The sequence below is a fragment of the Apodemus sylvaticus genome, chromosome 3 (genome assembly GCF_947179515.1).
Source record: "Apodemus sylvaticus chromosome 3, mApoSyl1.1, whole genome shotgun sequence".
NCBI lineage: Eukaryota > Metazoa > Chordata > Mammalia > Rodentia > Muridae > Apodemus > Apodemus sylvaticus.
Genome location: NC_067474.1, coordinates 120,120,629 through 120,146,427, shown reverse-complemented (window position 1 = coordinate 120,146,427; position 25,799 = coordinate 120,120,629). Strand labels below are relative to the sequence as shown.

General features: G+C 41.7%; 1 protein-coding gene and 1 pseudogene across 1 annotated transcript in view; one reads left to right on the top strand and one right to left on the bottom strand.

Moving 5' to 3' along the window:
• The window catches only part of C8a (complement C8 alpha chain), a 63,013-nt gene that overhangs the window by 20,494 nt on the left and 16,720 nt on the right, over positions 1 to 25,799 (top strand). Inside the window, exons 3-7 of the mRNA XM_052175594.1 lie at positions 222 to 366; positions 1,489 to 1,636; positions 10,603 to 10,792; positions 12,136 to 12,336; positions 12,981 to 13,221. Coding sequence (XP_052031554.1) covers positions 222 to 366; positions 1,489 to 1,636; positions 10,603 to 10,792; positions 12,136 to 12,336; positions 12,981 to 13,221 — 925 coding nt within the window. The remainder of the gene's footprint in view (positions 1 to 221; positions 367 to 1,488; positions 1,637 to 10,602; positions 10,793 to 12,135; positions 12,337 to 12,980; positions 13,222 to 25,799) is intronic.
• LOC127679727 (alpha-enolase-like) lies at positions 3,936 to 9,915 on the bottom strand (annotated as a pseudogene).

The window sequence follows — 25,799 nt, the reverse complement described above, 5'->3', positions numbered from 1 at the left end:
CTTGGCCCAGCCTTTTGCATTCTTATTCAGAATTCTAGCTGACGACTGTGCCACCTTTGTCTGAACGCCACAGTGCATGCTCGTGTGTCCCCTTATAAGACAGCCCTGAAGGCAGCTTTCAATCATAAAACAGTTATTCCTTATGTTGAGCTGAGACCTGCCTACACAGATCTTGGTTGATTGATTGACAAGACTATGTCTGGTTCACATTCTGATTTTAGTACCGACACCGGAGCCTCTTGCAGCCAAGCAAGTTTGGAGGAACCATCTGCACTGGTGATATCTGGGATGAGGCCAGCTGTTACAGCCCCACACCTTGTCTAAGGCAAGCACAGTGTGGACAGGATTTCCAGTGTAGAGAGACAGGTGAGTAGCATGCCAATACAACAACAGCTGCACTAGTCAAACACACTGTGCAGAGTAAGTTCTTGGGAGTGGGTTACAGTATCGACTCCTAACTGCTGGAGGTTCAGGAAAGAGCCCAGTAATATGCATTTTAAGTAAAGCTAGCAATACATGTAATTTAAAAAAAGTAATTGTTTTTTTAAAAAAAATATATGTCTGTATATGTATGTGTAGGAAGGTAGTACATGTATGTGTTAGCATAGGTATTCATATAGACCAGAAAAGGGCACCAGGTCCTCTGGAGTTGGAATTACAGTATCTCTGATATAAGTCACCACCAGTTATGGGTGCCCAGAACTGAACTCAGGTCCTACGCAGGAGCAGCGTACATTCTTAACTGCTGAGCTAGCCTTTATAGGTTTGATTCATTTATACATATTATTTCCAATTAATTTAGGAAAAGTGCAACTCATAGTTAGTAGATAACATTTATTAAATAAATACTTACTAGGTATACATTATGCTCCAGGCAGTGTACCCTCTGCTGTTAACATGCAAATTAAAAACAATGCACATGACCTTGAGGTAGTCCTAATCTGTCTGGAAGAGAGACCTACAAAAGGTCAATTATAGTATCATGGGATATACATTGGGTTGTGTGCAATTCTTTAGTATGGAGTACCTAAATATGTTTTGGGGACTCAGGACAGTCCTTAAAATGGAATTTGAGTTGAGATTTGGAAAATGCATGTGCAAAAATGAGAATTCAGGGAATTATAATTTTCTCAGAATCATTGTAGCATGAAGGCTTTAGAATCAGACAGGTTGGGTGATCAGCCCCGAGATAACTTGGAAGGGTTCAGATTATGACATTTGGAAGGACAGGAACCCTAGGCAGATGTGGGCAGACTGGCATTTCAGAAGATGACAGGTAGATTTGATGTGGAAGCTGGATTTGAGAATGTGAGATGGGTGGTCCTGAACTAAGGGATACAGCACACTAGAGAATGAGGGAGTATGGAAGAGGCAGAGTAAGCAGAGAGAATAGGATATATAGGAGGGTAAAAGTAAGCCAGCCTCATGACTAACCAATGCTGTTGAGGAATATGGTCTAGGAAGATCCCTCAGCCTCATATCACTCAGGTCGCTGCCTGAAACATCACCTGGTGTGTAATGGAGATGAGGACTGCCTTGATGGCTCTGATGAAGAAGACTGTGACGATGCCAGAGTTATTGAGAATGATTGCCATCAGTATGAACCAATCCCAGGATCAGAAAGGGCAGCCTTGGGGTAAGTGGCCACCCTCTGGATGTTCAAGAGAGGCAGATGGTTCCTCTCTCATTATGGACATGAGGCAGAATAGACCCGTTCTGAAAGGTGCCTCTGAAGGGTTCCTGTAAGTAGCTCTTGTCTCCTGGGGGAGTTTGCATGGTCCAGTACTGTGACATCACCCACACGGTCTATCTTTTTCTACCCAAAGGTCCTCCTTCCCTGTCTACTGTCCCTCTCCTCTCAACCTAATTTGTTTCATTTTCTAGACTATTGTCTTCCATGAAGTCTTCCTAGATGTCCCCAAGGGCAGCTTTCCCCAGATGCATCTGACCTTTCCAACAGCCTTGCTCATGCTACACACTGAACAAACTAACAGTAAAGAAAATGGGCTTCAGGGTGAGACAGAACCTTGACTCACTCTCAGACCACAGTTCTTCTGTTGAGCTGAAATTAGCCTCCATTCTAATTTATCTTCACCATATACCTTACATCCAGGCTCAATTGTTCATATGCCTCACACTTGGTCTTCCTGTACATTAATCAATTTACTTTCTTCTTTCTGGAGTATCTTCATTCATATCCTAATACAGTTGACTTCTTGTCTAGTACAGTGAACTGAACTGTGGTCCTGTCCAATTATTTCAGAACACTAAGCACCTAACGTGATTACATTTGCAAACAGAGATTTGAGGGAGTAATTCGGGTTGAATTATCCATAAGGACTGGCATCCATTGAAAAGGAAAAAGAGATACTGCATTCTATCTAAACAACTGTATTGACAAGAATCTACATAAGGACATGAAAAGAGCATCTGTCTGCATGCCCAAAAACTCTCACTGGAAAAAAAACTAAAAAAACAACCAAAAACAAACAAACAAACAAACAAACAAACAAACAAAACTGGATTTTTGTCTCTAGAACTAAAGAAAAAAATGGTTTCTGATGTTTAAGGCACCAATCTGATATTTTAAAGCACTCCAAATATACCATTAAGAGGACTGGGGCATGATTTCTGGGAAATCTAGGCAGTGTCTCTCACTTGCTCTTGGTTATGCCTGGATAAACACAACCATTCTTAAATTTCACAGAACATCCTCTGTTGCTATTTCAACATATAATTGTCTTAGTTAGGATTGTATTGCTATGAAGAGACACCATGACCAGGGCAACTCTTTCAAAGAAAATGATTTAATTGGCCTGGCTTATAGTTTCAGAGGTTTAGTCCATTATCATCATGACAGGAAGCATGGTAGCATGCAAGCAGACATGGTACTGGAGAGGTAACTGAGAGGTCTACATCTGGATCTGCAGGCAACAGAGAGAAACAGTAAGCCACTAGGCCTGGCTTGAGCTTCGGAAACCTCAAAGCTCACTCCCAGTGACATACTTCCTCCAATAAGGCCACACCTACACCAACAAGACCACACCTATAATAATGCCACTTCCTGTGAGTCTATGGGGCATTTTCATATGGACCACCACAGCAAGCCTAGGGATGGAGACAACTATTATGGCCATCTGTGGAGGTACGGAACTCTTAGTCATCTCAGTCTCCCAGTATCTCAGTTCAAGGGCTAGCTCATGGCAATACTCCGGTGTTGCTAGATTCTTGCTGTTCTGTATTTGTCTTTGGCCTTGTCCTCTAACTGGACTATCAGCTCCTTGAAGACAGAGATTGCTTAGGACTCACACTCCATATTCTGTCTTCTTCATCAGAGCATGCCCCGTACTTGCTTCTCACTGACTCTAGGCTGCCTCGAAGCACATCAATATGACCAGCTCCCTCTTTGCAAAGGTGTTTTGATGAGATAGCAATTGTCACAAGTGACCTGGTCAGGTTATGACCCTCCCTGGGACACTGTGAGCTCTCTGTCCAGCAGCTCTTGTTCATAAAGCTTAATTGCTCTTGAGATCACAGCCCACTCACCAGATGGGCTTGGATCCTGTAAGTTCCTGTAGACTCACATGTACAATGCCAAGCACAATGCTTTTCTCCAAACCAACTGTTTCTTTCCATTAGGATGGCAACAAAATACTCTAACCTGGCTAAAACCACAAATGTACTTTGTTACTAGAACAAGTACTAGGAAACTAGAAGTCTGAGAATATATATCAGCAAGGCGGGGTTTTTTTTTCTGAGGACATTCTCTAGGGCTCACAGGTAGATATCATCTCCCTGGGTTATCACAGACTCAGCATGTCTGCCCTAACCCTAACTTTATTCCCTGGGATAAAGCCTTATTGTAGTGTCTTTAACTCAATTCCTTCTTTAAGGGATCTTTCTTCAGTTGAAGTCACATTTTGTGATTCTGAGACTTAGACCACCAACCTAGGAACATTTAGAGACAAATTAGGTCTCAACACAATCTAAGGGGATTCTTGTTGATTTAGAAAGTGGCTGTGGTGAACAGAGTTGGAGTATGGAATGCTGATGTAAAAATAATCTCCTCCAATCGACACAAAACTTTGCAGACTACAATGCTTCTCTCTTGTGTTTGTATCAGAAGCCATTCTGATACACTTCCTGAATAGTGTGTTTCTCTCACACTGAATACAGAAACCAGTGAAATGTCCCTATCTTCAGCAAACAGTTGACATTTTGACATAATTCTATACTTTTCTTAGGGATTTTTGATATTGTATTCTAATTTAAGAATTTCCTAGTCTCAATTATTATTTGCTAAACACTATATATGTAAATATATTTAATATATATTTACATAATATATAAATAAATAAAAATCTATTTTTATTTATGATGTATATTCTCAGACTATATAATATATATCTATATATATATTTGTAATATATATTTGAGCTAAAATCTATGTGTCTTCATGTGTGCTATCTTCATGCTAGAACTTCATCCAATGACTAGTCCTTGCCTCCCTAGAGCTGACCTTGTTAAGACACAGTGCAGGCATTTTCAGATTACCTTTAAAAATGGATTAACACCATATACTGTCTAGGAAACAAACCTCTATGATTATGCCTTATACATGCAGGTAGTAGTTATGTAAATTTGATTGTGGCATGCATATTATAAAACGCTTTTTGTTTTTAGTTAAATGTTTTCTATATGGCACACATTTCGATCAGGTTTCTATCTCTTCTGTCAACTCATCCAAGATCCTCCAACCTCCTACCATCCAACTTTATGTTATGTCATTTTAAAAAACAAAAAATAATGTTTTTTTTTGTTAAACACATTTAACACTATATGACATTTGAAGATTTTCTCCTCAAGCACATATTATATATCTCATTTTTTAAAAAAAGAAATGGAATATTGCAATAAGGGTTAACAATAGTGTAAAGACAAAAATCTGTTGCCTTTATAAATAAAGTTTTATTACAACACAGCTTTCATTTTGAAATGGCAGAGTTAAGCAATAGCAGTTAAGCCCAATGCACTTACTACCTTTATAAAAATATGTCTGCTGACCTTTGTAATGTAATCATAGAATATATCATTTAACTATCTTTTACTGAAAAATGGCCATATCTTTTCCCATTGTGTTAGCTACCTTTTCTCAAAGCTGCAACCAAATTATTTTCAAGAAACATCTTAGAGGAGGAGCCACTAATTTTGGTTCAAAATTCATGGTACAATCCATTATGGGGGGCAGGGGGATCATGGCAATGGGAGTGTCTTACAAATGTGATGGTAGCACCATGGGGTGCTTGTTCATCTCTTAATGGATTAGGAAACAAGAAGAGGGGCCACATACCTCCATGACTGTATCCCACAACTCACTTCCCCAGTCAAACCCCCACATAAAAAGTCTCACAACCCCTTAAAAAGGTTCCTTCAACTGAGGACTAAGTCTTCAAACACGACACAGACAAATGTTCTGTGGATACCATTTTCCATTCAAACCATAACTGCCATTTTCCCTCTTACAAACAGTGCTGCAATGACTATCCTTGTGTGCGTGTTCTTTGTGTACTTGTGTAGATCTCTAAGAAGGTAGAATTGTTACTATACATTTTCATTTCCACTGGAGCCTTTCCAAATGTAGTAGGCTTAATGTTTACATACCATTTTGAGGCCCACTGTTGCTCTAAGTTTTTATTTGGTCTGTATCAGAGGCTGCACTTTTAAATTGTGGTCAGAACATGCTAAGTGGCCAGGCAGGTCAAAACTGCAGGATGGAGACAAAGGCACAGAACCTAGAATTTAGTGCCAAAAACAACTTGGGGGAGAAATCTGTTGTGACTCTGGATAGGCAAATTGTTCTTTCTTTTCTTTTCTTTTCTTTTCTTTTCTTTTCTTTTCTTTTCTTTTCTTTTCTTTTCTTTTCTTTTCTTTTCTTTTCTTTTCTTTTCGTTTCATGTCTTCTCTTCTCTTTCTTTCTTTCTTTCTTTCTTTCTTTCTTTCTTTCTTTCTTTCTTTCTTTCTTTCTTTCTTTCTTTCCTTCTCTTGCTCAATTTCTGCATTTGCCAAGTTGTCATGAAAGCTAATGTGTGTTAAATGTCTAGTTTAGTATGTATTTAATTTATCACAGCTATTATTACATGACTTTTATTAATAAGAAGAGATGTAAAAAGGAAATGAAGATGAAAATTCACATACACTGAATTGATAAGGTGTGTCAGGCACTATGTAATTATGCACTTATTCTTTGAGGTAGATTGTAGCCAGTTTATCTTTTGTTCCTTTTTGGCCTTTGTGCCTGCCACAGAGTGCATGAACAGTCACAGGAGTGCCATGCCAAAGGTAAGTATCGACTACCAGGAGTACAGGGGTTGCAGGGAAGCACTATCTAGAGCAAAAGACAGCTTCTGAGTTGAGTCTCAAAGGCTACTTAAGGATTTGGGAGGCAGAAAGAAGCAATACTTTTATTATTTTATTACACAAGAGGCATTTATGTCCAGTCTTAGAACTCTTAATCATTCCTGATGTCTCCACTCTGGTGACAAAGTTACAGTTAGTTGGAGTAAGTGGCAGAGCTGGAAATTACCCAGGGATCTCCCTGATCGTTACTCTGTGCACATTTCTCACTCCAGGCTGCCTCAAAGACAGTAAATTTTCTGAAGATTAGAGCCTTACACACATATGGTTATTCAAATGTGCTTTTTAGTAGGAGAACCTTTTTCTGAAATAATACTAAAATTAGCATCAGAGGGTATCTATCACAGCTAATTTTCTATGGCTGTGATTAAAACAGCATGACAAAGGCAGACTATAACACCAAGTATCTCATTTGGGGCTCATGCTTTCCGGAAGGTTAGAGTCATGACCTCTCATGGTGCTGGAGTGGTATCTGAGAACTTACACTTGATCCGCAAGAAGGAGAAAGAAGTATATTAGAATGGTGTGGGCTTTGGAAACCTCAAATTCCATCCCCAGTGACTCACCTCCTCCAACAAGGCTACACCTCCTAATATTTCTTCAAACAGTTCAATAAACCGGGAACCAAGCAGTCATACATATGAGCCAAAGGGCCATCTTCACTTAAACCATGACAGTGTTTATTTAGTGTAACATATGCCAAGCCTGTCTATAATACTTTTACATAGATTACATATAGCTAACTCTAGGAGGGAAGTACTTTTACTAACTGCTTTTTGGCGGGGAGAAGAAGGGAACCCCTGTGGATTTTATTTTTGCATGTAGACCACTGGGGGAGTCTGGATGGTGGACACCCTAGAGATTACACTGTAATCCAAAGGCTCCAGACACTACCTGGAAGTCAGGTGACAGAAACAATGATTCAGACCAGTCACATGATTACAAAGCTGGGGTCTCCAGCAGGGTTCCTGGTGGTAAGGTGTGGTAAGGTGATAAGGTGGTAAGGTCTAAGGGAGCAGTGACATGGGAGGGGCAAGCACTGGGTTGGCCTTGTCCCTGACATCAGGGACAGAGCACCTAAGCAGTTGGTGGTTCCAGAGTCTCCAGTCTGTGCTTTACTTGGCCAGAGAGTTTCTTTTATTATTATTATTATTATTATTATTATTATTATTATTTTCTATATTCTTTACATTCCAAATGATTTCCCCTTTCCCGGTTTCCCCCTCCCCATAAGTCCCATAAGCCCTCTTCCCTCTGCCCATTCCCCAATCACCACCTCCCACTTCTCTGTCCTGGAAATTCCCTACAATGCTGCATCAAGCCTTTCCAGGACCAGGGCCCTCTCCTTCCTTCTTCTTGGGAATCATTTGATATGTGAGTTGTGTCTTGGGTATTCAGAGCTTCTGGGCTAATATCCACTTATCAGTGACTGCACTCCATGTGTGTTCTTTTGTGAATGAGTTACCTCACTTAGGATAATATTTTCCAGTTCCAACCATTTGCCTAAGAATTTCATGAATTCATTGATTTTAATTGCTGAGTAGTATTCCATTGTGTAAATATACCACATTTTCTGTATCCATTCCTCCACTGAGGGACATCTGGGTTCTTTCCAGCTTCTGGCTATTATAAATAAGGCTGCTATGAACATAGTGGAGCATGTGTCCTTATTGCATGTCGGGGAATCCTCTGGGTATATGCCCAGGAGTGGTATATCAGGGTCCTCTGGAAGTGTCATGTCCAATTTTCTGAGGAACCACCAGACTGATTTCCAGAGTGGTTGTACTAACTTGCATTCCCACCAGCAATGGAGGAGTGATCCTCTTTCTCCACATCCTCACCAACACCTCCTGTCTCCTGAGTTTTTAACCTTAGCCATTCTGACTGGTGTGAGGTGAAATCTCAGGGTTGTTTTGATATACGTTTCACTGATGACTAATGATGTTGAACATTTCTTAAGGTGCTTCTCAGCCATCTGAAGTTCTTCAGGTGAAAATTCTTTGTTTAGCTCTGTATCCCATTTTTAATAGGGTTATTTGGTTCTCTGGGGTATAACTTCTTGATTTCTTTGTATATATTGGATATTAGCCCTCTGTTGGATGTTGGGTTGGTGAAGATCTTTTCCCAATTTGTTGGTTGACATTTTGTCCTTTTGACAATGTCCTTTGCCTTAAGCTAAACAGGGCCAGGGGGTTTCTGAAGGACCTGCCAGCAAACTTGGCTTTGCTGCCTAGCTTTTCCTTAATTCAAAGGATCTGATTGTATTTGGCCAGGCATTCAGATCGGCAAGGGGCATCTGTCTTGATCTGACCAGTGCAGAGCCCCACCACCAGGTCAGCAATGAAAGTGTCCTCAGTTTCCCCAGATCAGTGGGACACCATGACATCCCAGCCATTGCACTGGGCCAGCTTAGATGCCTGTAGAGACTCAGCCACAGAGCAGATCTGGTTTACTTTGAACAGGAGGCAGTTTTAGTACTTCTCGCCTGCAGCCTTGCCAACCCACTTAGGGTTAGTCACTGTGAGGTCATCACCCATCACCTGGATGCCTACACTAGCTGTGAACTTCTGCCAAGCATCCCAGCCGTCCTGGTCAAAGGGGTCTTCAATGGACACCACTGGCTGTAGTCCTGAATGAAGGGCTTGTACAGGTCAGCCAGCTGGACAGGTGTGATGTACCTGCTGGGGTCATCTGGAGACTTAAAGTCTAGGTCATACTTGCCAAACTTGTAGAACTCGGAGGCAGCCACATCCCTGTCAATGACAACCTGATCAGCATAGCCGGCCTTTGCAATCGTAGCCTTGAGCAGCTCCAGGGCTTCTTTGTTCTCCAGGATGTTAGGTGCAAATCTGCCCTCATCACCTACATTGGTGGCATCCTTCCTGTACTTCTCCTTGATGACATTCTTCAGGTTGTGGTAAACCTCTGCTCCAATGTGCATGGCTTCTTGGAAACTGGATGCCCCCAACAGGCAGGAACACGAACTCTTTCTTGGTCAGCTTGCTGCCAGCTTGAGAACCACCTTCGATCACATTGAAAACTGGGACCAGAAGGATGACTTCAGGGTTACTGGCCAAGTCAACAATGTGATGGTAAAGGGGCATACCCTTTTCTATGGCCCCAGCTTTGCAGACAGCCAGGGACACTGGGACACTCCCAGGATGGCATTGGCACCAAATTTAGATTTATTCTCAGTGCCATCCATCTCAATCATCAGCTGGTCAGTCTTCTCTTGCACCACAACATTCACTTTCTTGCTAACCAGGTGCAATAGTGTTATTCATGTGCTCAACAGCCTGTGAGACACCCTTCTCCATGAAGCAGGTCTTTATCATTGTCTCAGAGTTCTAGGACCTCCAATGCCAGCAGATGCCAGTGGACACACCACTGGGCACCACAGCTCGGAAGAGACCTTTTGCGGTGTACAGATCCACCTCAATGGTGGACCTCCTACAGGAGTCAAAGATCTCCCTCTCTGGCATGGATCTTGAGAATAGACATGGTAAACTTCTGGCAGTCAGATCATTTCAAAGGAAGAAAAGAGGGTTCTGCTGACACTGAAGAGAGCATTAAGGATGGACATGAGCTTGACCCTCTACTGGAGCAGCACTCTACTAACTGCTTTTAACAAATGACTAAAGTGGGGCAAAGAGACGAGATGATTTGCTTGTGCTTACACAGCTCTCTACCAGCTTTTGTGCTTGGGTTCTTAATAATCCATGCACATTTCCCTCTAACTTAATAGCTAACCAGAACTGCCTCCTAAGGACACTGGCTCAGATGCTCTGGCTAACAGCCACCTGGGGCCCCAAGCCCAGTCCACCTAGTCACTCAGTATTGACTACTTGAAGGAATACCAGGGCTCCACCAAACATACTTGGTAACTATTAACTACAATACGTTCTAGAGCAGTGTGGTTCTCTACTTGTAGGTTCTGACCCCTACAGGAGTTGCATATGGGGTATCCTGCATATCAAATATTTTCATGATGAGTTATTGCAGTGGCAAAATTACAGTTATAAAGTAGCAAAGGAATAATTTTATGGTTGAGAGTCACCACAATATGAGGAACTGTATTAAAGTGTTGCAACATTAGGTAGGTTGGAAACCAATGGATCTACTGGATGGGATGTTGTATTTTCTTTGCCTTTGCAAAGATATTTCCAAGATACTGCTTTTCCAACCTAGGTACAATATCCTGACTCAAGAAGAAGCCCAGAGTGTGTATGATGCTAAGTATTATGGGGGCCAGTGTGAAACTGTGTACAATGGAGACTGGAGAAGGCTACAGTACGACCCCGTCTGTGAGCGCCTCTACTATGGGGATGATGAGAAATACTTTCGGAAGCCCTACAACTTCCTTCAATATAACTTTGAAGTAAGTCTGATGGAGGCAGTATAGGGTGGGATGGTGGAAGCCACCTGTCAGGGGAGATAGCTTGCTCTGAAGGTTTTTATTTTCCATAGGGCTTAAGGTGACTGAAGGCTCCTTCATGCCTGCTGCACATGTATGCTCAGTGTTGAGGGTGATGTGACGTGAGTGTAGGAGAGCCATCTCATGAACACATCGACCTACCTGCTCAGTCTTGACTCCGTTTCCAAACCAGTGAAACAGATCATTCCACAATGTGGTTCTGTTAAACTCTTAACTATAAAAGATTGCTAACAACTAATCTGCCGTTTCTCCCTAGGCCACTCTCCTAATCTGTGAGGTGGGATTAGGCACAGATGGGTGGAGCTCTGACACATATCCCCTCTGTGTGCTTCATCAAGAATGCTTTATATCTATCATTTTCAATTTTTTAAAAACACAATTTTGTGGTCGCCTTATCACTTGCCTCGAGGACCTGATTGAGGGTTGACCCTGAGGCGCTAGAAAATAAATCTCTTGCTTTTGTGTGTGTGTGTTTGTGTATGTGTGTGTGTGTGTGTGTGTGTGTAATTTTGCTTTTCAACAAAGTGTTCTTATAGCTGGGCAGTGGTGGTACAAACCTTTAACCCTAGCACTTGGGAGGCAGAGGCAGTTGGTTCAAGAACAGCCTGACCTATACAAAGAAATCCTGTTTCCCCCTACCCCACCCCCAAATCAAAACTGCTTTGAAACTGCTGATGGTCCCACCCTCCATTTCTAAACTCTGTGCTTTCCCAGTCACTCAGAACATCAAGTGGCTCACAGTACATTTGAGAGCCAGTTCAAGGCCACACATTTTCTCACCTTCAACCTGTGGGGAAGTGGCCGAACTGCGATCTCACCGAAGGCTTGCTCTGTGTGCCACATCTTCTATGTATGGCAGCACCAAACCCCACTTATTGGGATTATTACTTTCCCCCTGGCCTTCTTGACCCCTCTCCACCCAGGTCAATGCCCAGTCCTCTAGATTTTAGCATTTCTTTGTAGTTCAAGCCAGCACTTCCCCTTCATAAAAGATGAGCAACCCTTCATGCCAAGAAAATCTGTGCTTTGAACATTATTAATGTTTTAACATAACTGTGTACATGCCGGAACAAGCAGGTGTACATGTAGTGTGTTTATAAATATCTCTGAAGTCCCACTTAACACAAAGTAACATTGCTGGATTTTCTCTATTTTATCAAGGATCAGTCTGATGCATGGAGTAGTTTTTTAAAGAAATCTTCAGGTATCTTACAAAGCAAAGATCCTGATGGCATGAATGAGTTAAGAATCATGCACAAAGCTAACATCCAGTTTTCTCTTTTCAGGCCCTGGCAGATACTTTAATCTCTTCAGAATTTTATGATGATGCAAATGATCTTTTTTCTAAAATAAAGAAGGACAAGTCCCAGTCAGAGAGTGTAACCTTTGGCATAGGCCCCGCAAAAAGTCCTATCACACTAAAGGCAAATGTATCCTGGTCTGGTGCATCTTCATTCCTGAAGGAGTTAAGCAAGTATAATGAGAAGGTATTAAAACATAAAGTCTGTGTCTAACAGTATCCCATAATCTACACTGAACACGTATTACCTTAATTGCATTAAAAAGTACAGTAGTAATTGAACCTCAATTTGCTTGTGTAATTGGAAACGTCTGATCAGTGGTGATCGTGTTTGTTTTTTATTATGCCTTTGCACACAGACCCATCATCACAAATGGAATAGAGCTGCACTGTGAGACTAGAATGCTTATCATTCTGCCCCTCCCCCAGTCTTTGCATGGTTACCTAGAACTTGTAGGAAAACACATAGAATGGCTAGATGAAAGAAAACCAGCAGACCCTCTTAATTTGACTCACAAGGTTTCTAAAACAAGACTCCCCCTACCCTAAAACTGATAGGAAGGTTTGTATGCTCATTTGTCTACCAGACATTTGCCACTCAGTACCTAACCTGTGTGAAATTACTATGAACAAGACATGGGTGGGGCACAGAAGAGAGGGGAATACATGGGAGAAATCTTTCATACATTGGTATCTATGATGTGCTTGGCAAATCTAACACTTTATTATTATATGTGTTGATGAGCTTGTGTTTCCTTCAGCTACTCCCTGCTGACCTTTGGCATTTCCCCCTCCCCCCTTTTTTTTGCCTCGTTTGGATCCTGTCGGAAGAGATACGGCTTCATGAGAGTGTCTACAAAGGTGCAGACTGCCCATTTTAAGATGAGGAGGAACAATATCGTGCTGGATGAAGGAATGCTGCAGTCATTAATGGAGCTCCCAGAGAAGTTTAACTATGGCATGTACGCCAAGTTCATCAATGACTACGGCACCCACTACATCACCTCTGGAACCATGGGTGGCATTTATGAGTATGTTGTGGTGCTTGACAAAGAGAAAATGGCGGTTCATGGTAAGTAGATCCAGAGCTACATACACAGTGGGCAGTGCACACAGAAGGACATGTGTCTCAGTTTCATTTGTTGTTTCTGGGATACAATATCCCATCCAAAGCAACTTAGGTGACAGGGTTTATCTCACAGTTTCAGGTTCCAGTCTATTGTGGAAAATGACAGTGGCTGGACCTTGAGATAAAGGGTCAAATTGCATCTATAGTCAAAAAGTCAAGAGAAACAAATGCACTCAATGTTTATGCTTATATATACCCAGACAGAATGCCAGATCCTGCCCAGGGAATAGTTTACCCACAGTGGGCAGGTCTTTCCTTTCCAATTAAAATAATCAAGATAATTCTTCATAGACATACCCACAGGCTAACTTGATCTAGAAAAGCTTTTATTTTGACTTCACCAGTAATTCTAGACTGAATCACATTGGCATTTAAAATAAGCCGCTACAGCATGCTTTTAGTGTCTACTGACCCTGACTTTGAGGTAGTGTGTAATCATTTCTAGGGAGGCAAGGTTCATTAGAATGACTTGCTAAGTAGTACCACAGGAAGGGCTTGAACTCAGACTGGCTTGGCCCCCTAAACTGTGTTCTTCCTATACCCTTGCAGTTACCTCATCATAAAGAATGAATTGGGGGAGATTTGTTATTTAAAATGTGAAAATGTTTTGACTATAGAGTTCTTGGTAAAGAAACTTCTTTGCAGTTAGTCAGTTAAACCTAAATTCATTTGTCCCCCTCAGTCTCTCTCTTCCACCCTCTCCCTACACTGCCACTCTTCTGTGATAGGCTGAACATTCATTTTTTACTTATGACACCAACTTCTAGACTAGCCTTTCCAATTGCTCTCAGCACTTGCCACCAACAGATAAATACTTCACAGATCAAATGATTAATATCTTGAAAGATGAAGAATAATGTTTGAAACCCTTTGCATGTCATCCACAGCCTTCATGACTCTCATTTAACCCATATGACAGTGCTTCTCAGGGTGAGCTCAAAGCCAGCCACACCATACCACCTAACAACTCATCAGAAAGATGGTGATGAAAGGTTTCACTCCAACCCTGAAGGAAATGCTGCTGGAGTGTACTCAGTCTGTGACCACCCTTCCCAATAACTCATTAGAAAGGTGGATTCTCAAGTCTTTGCCCCAGTCCTAACAAAAGAAACTCTACTGGAGTATACACTCAGTAGTCTGAGTTTTCACATGACCCCCATGCGATTCTGGTGCTCCCTACAGAGAACCTTCTACCTAGCCCATGAGTGATTGCAGGTTATAACATCCATCTTGATGGCAAAACCAAGTTCAAATGCCCAGTTTTAAGATGCCAGGCTGTCCACTCCTCTTCTTCAACCTGCTCATGTAAAGGACACACACTTTAGTATTGATATAATTTTTCATCTATTAGTATTTCCTCTCCCTCTAGATAGCAACATCGGTGATAGCAAGAACCGTGTGCCCCATGCTCTTCTGTCTCTTTATGTTCACACAGGCCTAAGCCAAAGCAAATGAACAAAGCAAGACAGGAAGTATTAACTCAGACCCTTGACTAGCCTAGCTCAGTTTGAATTTGTTCTTCTATGTCCATACTCTTTTGGGGGTAATGATGCAAGGTATGCTTTTGAATATTTACTATACTTGTGCCCAAGATGTAATGGTGTCCATTACCCATTATTTTGCAAACTGTGGGTTGCACTGCAGTAAGAGGTCTCAACATCACTGCACAGATTACAAGGACATTTTTGAATAGCATCAAAAGCAAAGGATAGACCATAAAACAGAATAGTAGATGTTAGGAACCACAGACAAGTTATTGATTTGGGAAAACTTTTCCAGTTATATAAAGATGTATATATGTGCACTGTCATACCAAAATACAAAATAAGCCTTATAAGATTATTGTAAAAAAAACTTCAAAATCTATTTAAGTGAGTCCTTTTTTTAAGTAATTCAAAAAAGCAAAAGAGGAAGGAAAAAGAATCAACATTATTGAGCATGTATTAAGTTCCCCGCATAACTGCTTATCTTCTCATTTAATTTTGTAACAACACATAGAAGATAGTGTTGTACAAATGTTAGCCTCAAGAGCACCAAGGCTCACCTGGGGTGGGGGTGAATTACTTTGCCCAAGGCTACAGGGATCTGACCTCGGGGCCTTGAATCTATGGTGTTTCTCTTGTGGCTCAGGCTCCTATCTTTAGTGTTGGATTACTAATGAGTTGCCTGGGGTATCTGGTGCCCCCTCCTCTGTAAAATAATGTAGGGCAGAAATGGGCTTCCAAAGTGGTTAATATTCAAAAGGAGCCCACCGACAAATTGTCCCGGGATAATTACCTCAGCTCTGTTTATAGAAAACCATATGTCGATAATAGCACAATTTGCTATTTGTGAAGGGCTGATTTTCTATAAATCCAAAAAGTTAGTGTTGCTTTTCTATAAATATGGAAATGTGCTAATCATCACCTCATCTGCTGGAGACCGCTAATAAATCAGAATGTCATTTACATATTAACCTACAAAGAACAAAACCATCTCTACCTTCTTTCCCTTTGACAAACAGCAGTATGAACGCCCTTTCCCCTATCTGATGTCTGACTGTTTTCCTCTGCCTTCCCTTCCGCCCACCCCACCCCCAGCCCCCACATTCCCTTTCTTTCTAGGTATATGTCTTTCTCTCTCTCTCTCTCTCTATTTCTTCTTTGTCCCTGCCCTTTTCACCTTCTTGATCTTTCCGACTTTAATTTATATTCTATTAAGTGCAGTTTCCGTTAGACATTCCAGGTGGGGCACACTCATGGCTGACCTTGGTTTGGAAGATATCTGTAAACATACTGCTTTGCAATGGGGACTCCTTTGTCCTTGGGCTTGCCTCAGATCCTTTCTGGGTTTGTCCCAGAGGATGCACAAGGCTGTTTTCTTCTAATATGTCCTTTAGATCAAATGCTTTCCCCCCAAAGACAGCATGGCACCATGCTTCAAAAAAATATTGAGAGAAAACTGCATTTGGGGGAGGCAACATAAGACTCCATTGTGATCCTAAACCTTCCTTAAGGGCTTCTCCTGACTACCTACTCCAGGAAGCCTCATGGCTGTGGGCAATTAGCAATTAAGAAAATGTCCCACAGATATGCTAATTTTATGTAGGCACGCTCTCATTTGAAGTTTCCTCTTCCCAGGTGACTCTTGTTTGTGTCAAGTTAACAAAACACATTACCATATGGATATACTTGTTTGTTTATGGTCTCCCTCTTTCTGAAATGTGAGCATACGTAGGTACTTCTGTTTTGTCATTTTCTGCACATTTATTTCCCAGCACAGTGCATGGACCGTAGCAGGGATGTAATGACTAGTGCTGAATCCATCATCTGTCAATCCATCTACCTACTACCTATCATCTAGCTATTTATCTATGTATCTATCCTGTCTGATTTATCTATCCTGTCTGTCTATCTATCTATCTATCTATCTATCTATCTATCTATCTATCTATCTATCTATCTATCTATCCATCCATCCATCCATCCATCCATCCATCTATCTATCTATCTATCTATCTATCTATCTATCTATCTATCCATCCATCTAATCTCTCCCAGAACAAGCTGGTATATTTTCCATATCAAGGTATTCTATTTGAGACACAAATGTGCCCTACCCAGGATGTCTAATGGAAGGGGCTCTTAATGGAACGTAAGTTCAATTCATAGAGCTCAAAGATAAGAGACTGACAAAATTGCAAATTATGATAAGGGCCGTATGTAAGATAACAATATCAGGGTGTAGAAACAGAGTGATGGCACAAAAGGAACACTCACTTAGCTCTGGGTGATCAGAGATTGTCTCTCTGAGGAGACAAAATCCAAGCCATGCTAAGAGGTAAAGGATAATGAGGAGACATCAAAGCAGGAAGAGGGTATTCTGGGCAAAGTGGGTGGCTTTGAGAAAGACCCTGCAGGAGGAAGGCGTATAAGAGGATTCAGAGTGAAAGCAGGCACAGTGTTCTGAATGAAGCCTTTTACCAAAGGGAAGAATAACAGGAAAGACTAAGGTTGTAAGAGGTGGGGCCTGGAGAGACAGCTAAGCCACAAAGAGCATACTGCTCTTGCACAAGACCTGAGTTCATTTCCCAGCATCCATGATGCGGCAGCTCACAACTTCCTGTAACTCCTGCTCCAGGGGAATCTGACACCCTGGCTTTGCTGGGTACCTGTATTCATGCACCCATATGCACATACAGGCTTGTCATACATACATATAATTTAAAAGCAACAAACATTTAAAAGTATAGTAAGTCTCTCAAAGACCCCCTGACAATAGAAAGAAGGGTGGAGCATATCTGTAATGACATGGGTGTCCATCTGGATGCAATACGGTCTGACCCATATGACTACAGACGGTTTGGCTGCTGTGTGGATCACAGATAGAAAGCAGTGAGACTCAGGGAGAGTGCTTAGGGGCTCTTGCTGAGTATAGGTAAGAGATAAAGAACTGAAGTAGAAGAACATGGCAGATCTGGGTCATGTGACAGTGAATCTTGATTAGATTAAGATATGCTTCGGACATTAGTCTTTGATGGTGTTGCCTGAAACAAGCACAGCTTGTCCTCTCACCTTGTGCAATCATCTTCTGAACTCAGAGATTCCATCAACTCCCCAACTTCCTAGAACTGACAGGTAGGAGGTGACCAACCTTTATTATGTCACCATCCCAGGCAACTTCACATGAGTTTTCTTATTCATCAATGATCCCGTGAAAGTTGTTTCCTTAGTTCTAGCTAGTGAAAAGTACTCAAGGTATTCTGAGTTAAAAATCCACATTTACCTTTCTATGACAGTTCCCTGTATTAGGACTCCAAGTCTGTAAATACCTTTGGTCTCTTCTATGTCTCCCCTTCCCTCACTGGTTACCTCTCCTGTATTCATAATCTCACTCTGCTTCCCCTGGGTGTCCACTTCTACCACCGGTCAGGCTGCTTTCTGATCTCTCTGTCAGTCTCCCCAAGGACACTTAGATGCTGGATGTGTCAATGGTGGATGGATATTCCATAAATGGCATTGAGAATGAATGATGTGGCAGTGGTCTGCGTTAGTCCTTCTTTTTAGATCATGAAGATAAGGGCTTGTGACATGTGTTTCAGCTTTGGAGACCTTGGTCCCTCAAACACAGCTTGAAGCAGACTCTTTTTCATCAATTAAAGAGCTTATGAAGGTCTACAAGGAAAGTTCTGTATGTAGTAGAAAATTAAACTAACACACCAATGGCCTCCCAGACTGACAGTTCTGTGGGCTTGGGGTATATTAAGAAGGCTTTGCAAGGATCTTACAGAAAATTATTGCTATTGATGCTTTGCTGAGAAGGAAAGCAGAAGCCTCCTGTGGCACCATCAAAGCTAGCATATCATGTGCTAACACAGAATTCTTCATCCTTGGGCACCATTGCCCTTCGCCTACAGTCTGCTGCTTACAAACGGCAATGCCATTTCTCTGAACTCAGTTTGTCAAAATACTATAGTAGCAGATCATAATTTTAAAAGGTTACTATGCAGTTTTGTGTGGTGATGGATCACACTCAGAAGACTAATGCAAAAGGTTTGTCATGTTTGGTCTACATGGAGAGAGTCTATTCCAAGAATAAGGGGGAAAGGATATACAGTATGAGAATTAACCAATACAAAGGTTAGTTACTGTTGTGAACTGTAATTTCAAGTGGACTCAGTCAGGCACTAAAGGCATTTGAACTAAGAAACAGGCCTGTTGGGGTAGCAAAGAGTTTAAACTTTGAAGTCAACAACCCAGGTGGGGAGTCTCCATTCTAGGTGACTCTGACCAAATTACTAAGAGATTTCCTTGTACTTCTCAGCTTCAGAGCCCAAATGAGGATGACAGTAAAGGTTTATTCAAGAATGATTTCATGTACATAAAAACATGGTAAGCAATCAATAAATGTTTCCCCCTTTACTGCAAGATATTGATATGATTATTTAATTGAGCAGTTAAAACCATGGGACCAGTTACTCATTAATTGTGGCATTCTGGGTAGATTCTTTAATCATGTGAAATCCAATTTCACCTGCAAGCTGGATATATTATCCTTTCCCTCATGGTTAAGATGGGTAAATGAACTTATTTGTAGAGAACACTTAGTGTAATGCTCAGACTCCAGTAAGCACTCAGAAACCTTTGTTGAAGTCAGATCTGGAAGGCAGCTATGCTAACTGCTAGACCACCAACTCCTCCAATAAAGTCAACTCTGAATCAGACTGCCAGGCTGTGTGTGTATTCGCCACTCATCATTCATGTGGCCCACAGACACATTCAGTAATGTTTCTGGACTCCAGTTTTCTTTTCTTCCAAATGAGACAATGAAAGATGTACTTTATAGATTTGTTTTAATAATTTATTTTTATTTATATGTGAACTGGTGTTTTTCCTGCATGTATGTCTGTGTGGGTATCAGGTCTCCTGGAACTGGAGTTATAGATAGTAGTGAACCACCATGTGGGTTCTGAAAATTGAATGTGGGTCCTCTGGAAGAGCAGCCAGTGCTCTTAACCACTGAGCTATCTCTCCAGCATCACAGATTTGTTTTAAAAATGAAAAAAATAATCTATGTGAGCACCCAGCACAGAGAAAATTCAGATGTATTACCTATTCTTGGGCTATGAAATTGTTGTTTGTCTTGGTCTGTTTTCTAGTTCTATAACTGAATACCTGACACGGTTACTTACATTCAAAATCAATTTAGAACTCCTGGTTCTGAAGGTTAGGTAGTTTAAACGCCTGGCATAGGTAAGACTTCACGTTGCACCATCACTTGGCAGAGCAGCCAAAGGCTAATGGCTATGCAGAAGGGAGAGAACTCAGTTTTAGTAGGAATGAATGCACTCACTGTCACTTATGGGAAGCTCCTCCCACCCCCAGCCCCCACCCCTCTGTGATACTGAGACTAGAATTTCACCATGAGTTCATCTTCAGGGGATGGACCACAGTCAGAGCAAGGCAGTGGCAATGTTTCTATGTGGCTTCCAACTTTGCAACCTTCCCAGTCTTTCAACTTCTGATGTAATCTTAACTCTTCTCTCATCTGTAAAGTGGGGCTAATAGGAAGACCTCTATCTCAGGGTTCTGCAGCCGACCAGTGCTGAAACATTGCTCAAACAGAAGGGAAATCATTAACATTATGTCCTGCCTGCAGTGGCTGATGTTTCTGCTGTAGACCCGAAGCCTCAGCCATCATGTCTCCTCCCCCACCTGCCCAGTTTTTCAATCAAGGTCATTCATTTCTGTCTCCAGAGCTTCATCCAGTTTGGAAGGGTCTGTTTCTCCCATTTGTCAAGGTCACTTTGGATTCTCATCACTATCTTTCAAAGTGTTAACAACTCTGTCTGAATCAGTGTGTGTTCTCCATCATCCCTGTCCCTGATGGATGCTAGATAACAGCGACCCTGGACAGGCCCTTCCAGCAAGAGTGTAGTTCATCTGACCCTTCATTGATCATCCCCTTCCATCAGGGTCCTTGGCCCAGCTGACCACTACTAACACACAACTTAGGATGAGCCACAAGGGTGGAATTAATTATTGCTTTCCTCGCTCTTCCTCCCGCCCTCCTGTCTTCCTTATTCATTCATTCCTTTAGTTCTCTATTAAATAAACATTTGTTAAACACACTTAACATGGGAGCTACTGTCCAGATACCAACATGATTAATAAGTGTTCCTTCTCATCAGGGGGCCCGTCAAAGGCGGTGGGTTTCTCTTTGTTATAATCACCTGATTATAGTCATGGATGATTTACTTTGTGGGCAGCCAAATGAGTTGCCACCCAAAGTGACTAATGATTTAAATTGTCATTCACCATACCTAGAATCAACCAAAGTATTTGATTTTAATAAAATATATTTACATGTAGTAACACCTAATATTTATAAAGCAAATATACAATCACATCTGGTATTCAAATTAATCTCTGTAATAGTTTCATGAGGAATTGTGTTATTATTTCCTCTAATTTTTTAGAGAGAAAGCTGAGGCCCAAAGAGCTTAAATAAACACTGTAACGTGACTCAGTGCTGATCCAAGGTCTTCTGAATTAGAGTTTGTATATCTTCCAAATATGTATCCTTTTCCCATACAGCGATACATTCTTCCATTTATTCTCATGTTATACACCACCATAGACTTAGTGATAGAGCCAACCAACAGTTACTGGGCATCTGTTGAGAGGTTGACATTGGGCTAATAAATTAAAATTCATTATTTCAGTGAATTAGAGGGCATTTGTGAAAAGTAAAATAAAATATGTAGTTTACAAAGGACTGGTGTTCAGAAATGTAAAAAAAAATTACCAGCATCTTGCATCTATCTCAAAGATATCTATGTATCACTGAAATCACTTGTCAGCCTTGGAAATTGTAATCTTAACCAGCAATTGTAATCTTAACCAGTGTCTCAAGGATGTTGTATCCTCAGGTTTTTCAAACTTCAGAATATATCCTATTAGTGGATATTACATAGAAATATAGTATCTGGAAATCAGTCTGGCAGTTCCTCAGAAAACTGGGCATAACACTTCCAGAGACCCTGCTATACCACTCCTGGGCATATACCCAGAGGATTCCCCAGCATGCAATAAGGACACATGCTCCACTATGTTCATAGCAGCCTTATTTATAATAGCCAGAAGCTGGAGAGAACCCAAATGTCCCTCAATGGAGGAATGGATACTGAAAATGTGGTATATTTACACAGTGGAATACTACTCAGCAATTAAAAACAATGAATTCATGAAATTCTTATGCAAATGGTTGGAACTGGAAAATATCATCCTAAGTGAGGTAACTCATTCACAAAAGAACCACATGGAATGCAGTCACTGATAAGTGGATAATATCCCAGAAGCTCTGAATACCCAAGACACAACTCACATATCAAATCCTTCCCAAGAAGAAGGAAGGAGAGGGCCCTGGTTCTGGAAAGGCTTGATGCAGCATTGTAGGGGATTGCCAGGACAGTGAAGTGGGAGGGGGTTGATTAGGGAATGGGTGGAGGAAAGAGGGCTTATGGGACTTATGGGGGGGGGGACCAGGAAAGGGGAAATCATTTGGAATGTAAACAAAGAACATAGAAAATAATAATGATAAAAAAGGAATATAGTAGATCATCACCAGCATTAAATTATGACACATTAAAATATGGTCCGATATAGAATCGTATGTGTCACTCAAAATATAATTAAGTACTAAAACTTTATTTAGCTGAATGTGTGAAGGCTAGATCCCAATGTAAAATGTATTTCTTACTTTTAGGGAAAGTGAAAAGACTATTAAAAATTCTGCCTTAATATGCTGTGCTCCATTGATTATGAACATATACCAAACCATACCAATAAGGGAAAATCACCAGTAGTCACAAAAGAGGCACCAGGAAGTAAATTAGTTCGAGCTCTCCAAAGAAATAGAATCAGTAGTATATATCTATCTAGAACTTTGTATGAAATATATACTATTAATGAGATTTACTATAAGGAATAAACTCACAAATGAGTCATCCCCAAATATTTTGTTAGCAAGCTGGAGGCCCAGCACAGCCACACAGACTGTAAATCTGCACTGAACACCCATGATTTCTGGTACATAGAGGTGAAGGAACCAGATCCCTGCCCTGGGGAGCAATGTGCAGCTGTCTGGAGGTCCTGATGACACTCTTCTGGAGCAGAAATAGACACAAGCAAAAGCACTAAGGAGAGACCAACACATGCTTTATACCTTTTCCAGTTTTCAGCCTCCAAAAAACAGTCAAACCTTCAGGGAATAGCATGGGTTTTGGTGAAGCAACAAGTAGGGAGAGTGAATGTTAGCAGGCCACTGTCCAGGCTCCCTTTGTGCTAGATTCTGTTGAGGAGGCCTTGGCCCTGTGTGGGTTGTGTTAGGAAGAGTCATCACAACAGTGGCCAGGAATGAAGTCGTCGTGGGCCTCAGAATCCAGAGAAGATAGCCAGCTGCAAGAGGCATAAAAAGATGAACACTCAGCTGGAGGGCCCCTGTGCTGGGCAAGATGGCCAGCATCCATGTTAGTGTGCATTGATCTTGTCCACACTCTCCTTCTAGGCTGCAGTGCTGACCTGAGACACATTCATCCCTGAACAGTATCACAGTCTCTTTGGGATTCTGTAGTCCCTCTTATTCCTTCCTTGCCTATCTGATACATGCTCAATCTTAGGTTTCTGCCTAGCTTATATAGAACTTCTAAGCAATCATTCTATCTCTCCATTTCTGGGCTGGCTGCCTGTCTTTAAGAGCTTCAGTGGCCTTTAGACTGAGATATATGTTTTACTTTACAGCATGCTCTTCTTTCCAGATGGATTTCATTATTTGGTAAAATTTCAGAGTCCTGCCCAAGGATGAAGTCTAAAGTCCACTGGAGATCAGAATCCTAACTTGACACATATTCTTAAGAGCTTTCCTTGTACTTGGCAGAGTTGAGTGTTTTCCTAAGGGGTGGTCTCAGCTCCTTTGGACAGTGAGGAGGATGAGGTAGGCAGAAATTTGATTGTGAAGAGTTCTATATTCATGGCTAAGCAGTCTGGAATGGCCCAGCAGGTCTTTTGCTGTGCCTGCTAACCAACCAGTCACCCTGAACAGACAGTAGCTGGATTCTAACAAGCTCCAGGCTTTATCCCCCAGTTACCATGGCAACCAGGCTTCATGGTGATGGATGGTATTGATTGACTGACAGACTCCTGGTGTCTTGGCTCCATCCCCATTCCCCTTAAGTCATTTGCATACACATGGAATTGGAAGTCACTCAGTGCCATCCTTCTGACTTTGTCCTGATTTTTGAATTTCTACTGCTAATATTATGGAAAATAGCTTCATACTTAAAAGAAAAATCTGATATGGTATTATAATTCTTCCCACACTTAGCTTTGCAGGCAATATAACATGAGGGCTTAGGCTTTGGATACTTTGGTACCCAAATATCCTCCCTGGATATTTACTTATCTATAATCTGCCTGTTGCTTTGCTGTCTTCACTCACCCATGTCCTAGCAGATTATACCACTAAAGTGTTGATGCAGAGAACCTATCATCACAAATAAACCTGCATCCTCTAGTCTAAGATCTTCCATATTGAGACTCAGGAACCCAGAGCCTCAGTAACCTGCAGCACTTCCCAAACCAGCAATAAGTGGTAGTATTTAGCCTTGAATAACATTTCTGTGAACTGTTACCATAACATCTCACCATAGCCCCAGGAGCGGACTATACTATAGTCACCTTCTAGGTAGACAAACTGAAGCATGGTGAGGACAAACAATTGTCCAGACAGAAGCTGGACAGAAATGGGATTCCAGCTAATGGAGTCTCCACTTCAGACCCTGGCTTCCCACACATTGATCCTTCTCAGGGCCAGTATCATCATCATGCAAATGCAGAGACTCTAAAAATCAGCTCCCATCAGCTGGGCAGAAGGCTGGGATGCAGCCCTAATACTGCCACTGTGAGTACACTGCGTGGCCACCACTCTCTGAGCTTCCTTGTGTGATGAGGACATCACTGAAGGACAGGCAGCCTTTGCAAGGTTCTTTTGGCGACCACCATTGATCGTAATGACACGTGATGAGTGCTTCTCTGCCCAGCACCACTGGCATGATGACATAGACACATGTAGATCTCGGTAAGCATGCCTAGCTTTCAAAGACCTGATTGCTGAGTGGCTAGTAACAAAACCTGGAGTGAGTGAGGCAACAGTCCAAGCTGCATCGGCCGCTCCACCGTGCTCGACACTCTTTTCAGAGACTCGCCAATAGAAATGATTATTCCCATCCTCAAGACCAGAGAACTGAGGCACAATGAGGTTAAATAAATTAGAGTCCCACTACCAGCTAATGGCTTCAGACTTTACACTCTCAGCCACCAGGCTCACCCCTCCTCTAGTAAGCTCATAATATGGCCAAATCCTCCAGGTGTCAGAGGTAGTTGGAATGAGACGATGATATAAGGCAAATGAAAACACTTCATAAAAGATTTAACCATGATGGTGACAAAGCTCTGGTTTGTATCTTCTTTTAAAAGAGTATACACAACCCCCCCCCAAATTCACACAACTCCCAAGAATACATACGGTCCCTCAAATGCTTTAGTGGTATTGTCTAGAAATGGTAGAGCTAGCTGGTACCTGAGCACTCCTGAGGGCGTGGAACATGCCATGCTCTGTGCTGGACCTTGCCTAAACAAATAGTAACTTCCAGTCTAATAGGAAAAAATGGACTAAGAAATAAATTTAAAAAAAATTCACGGGTGTGCTAAATATGGTGCTGTCAGGAAGCACAGAGGTTCCTTGGAGGTTCCTAGGTAGTTGGGAAAATCTGGCTAGAGAAGAACCGGAAGAGGCTCAGTGAGAGGGGAAGAGGGATACCTGGCTACAAGGAGTACAACAGGCAAAGGCACACAGTACTCACATCCACCAGTGTTTGGTAACAAACATGAATTTAAACAGAGGAATGGAAGCGTGGCGAGGGCAGGTGAGATAGGCACTGCGTCTTGGCCAGTCCAGCCACAAACTGAGCAATCTTCTTCCGC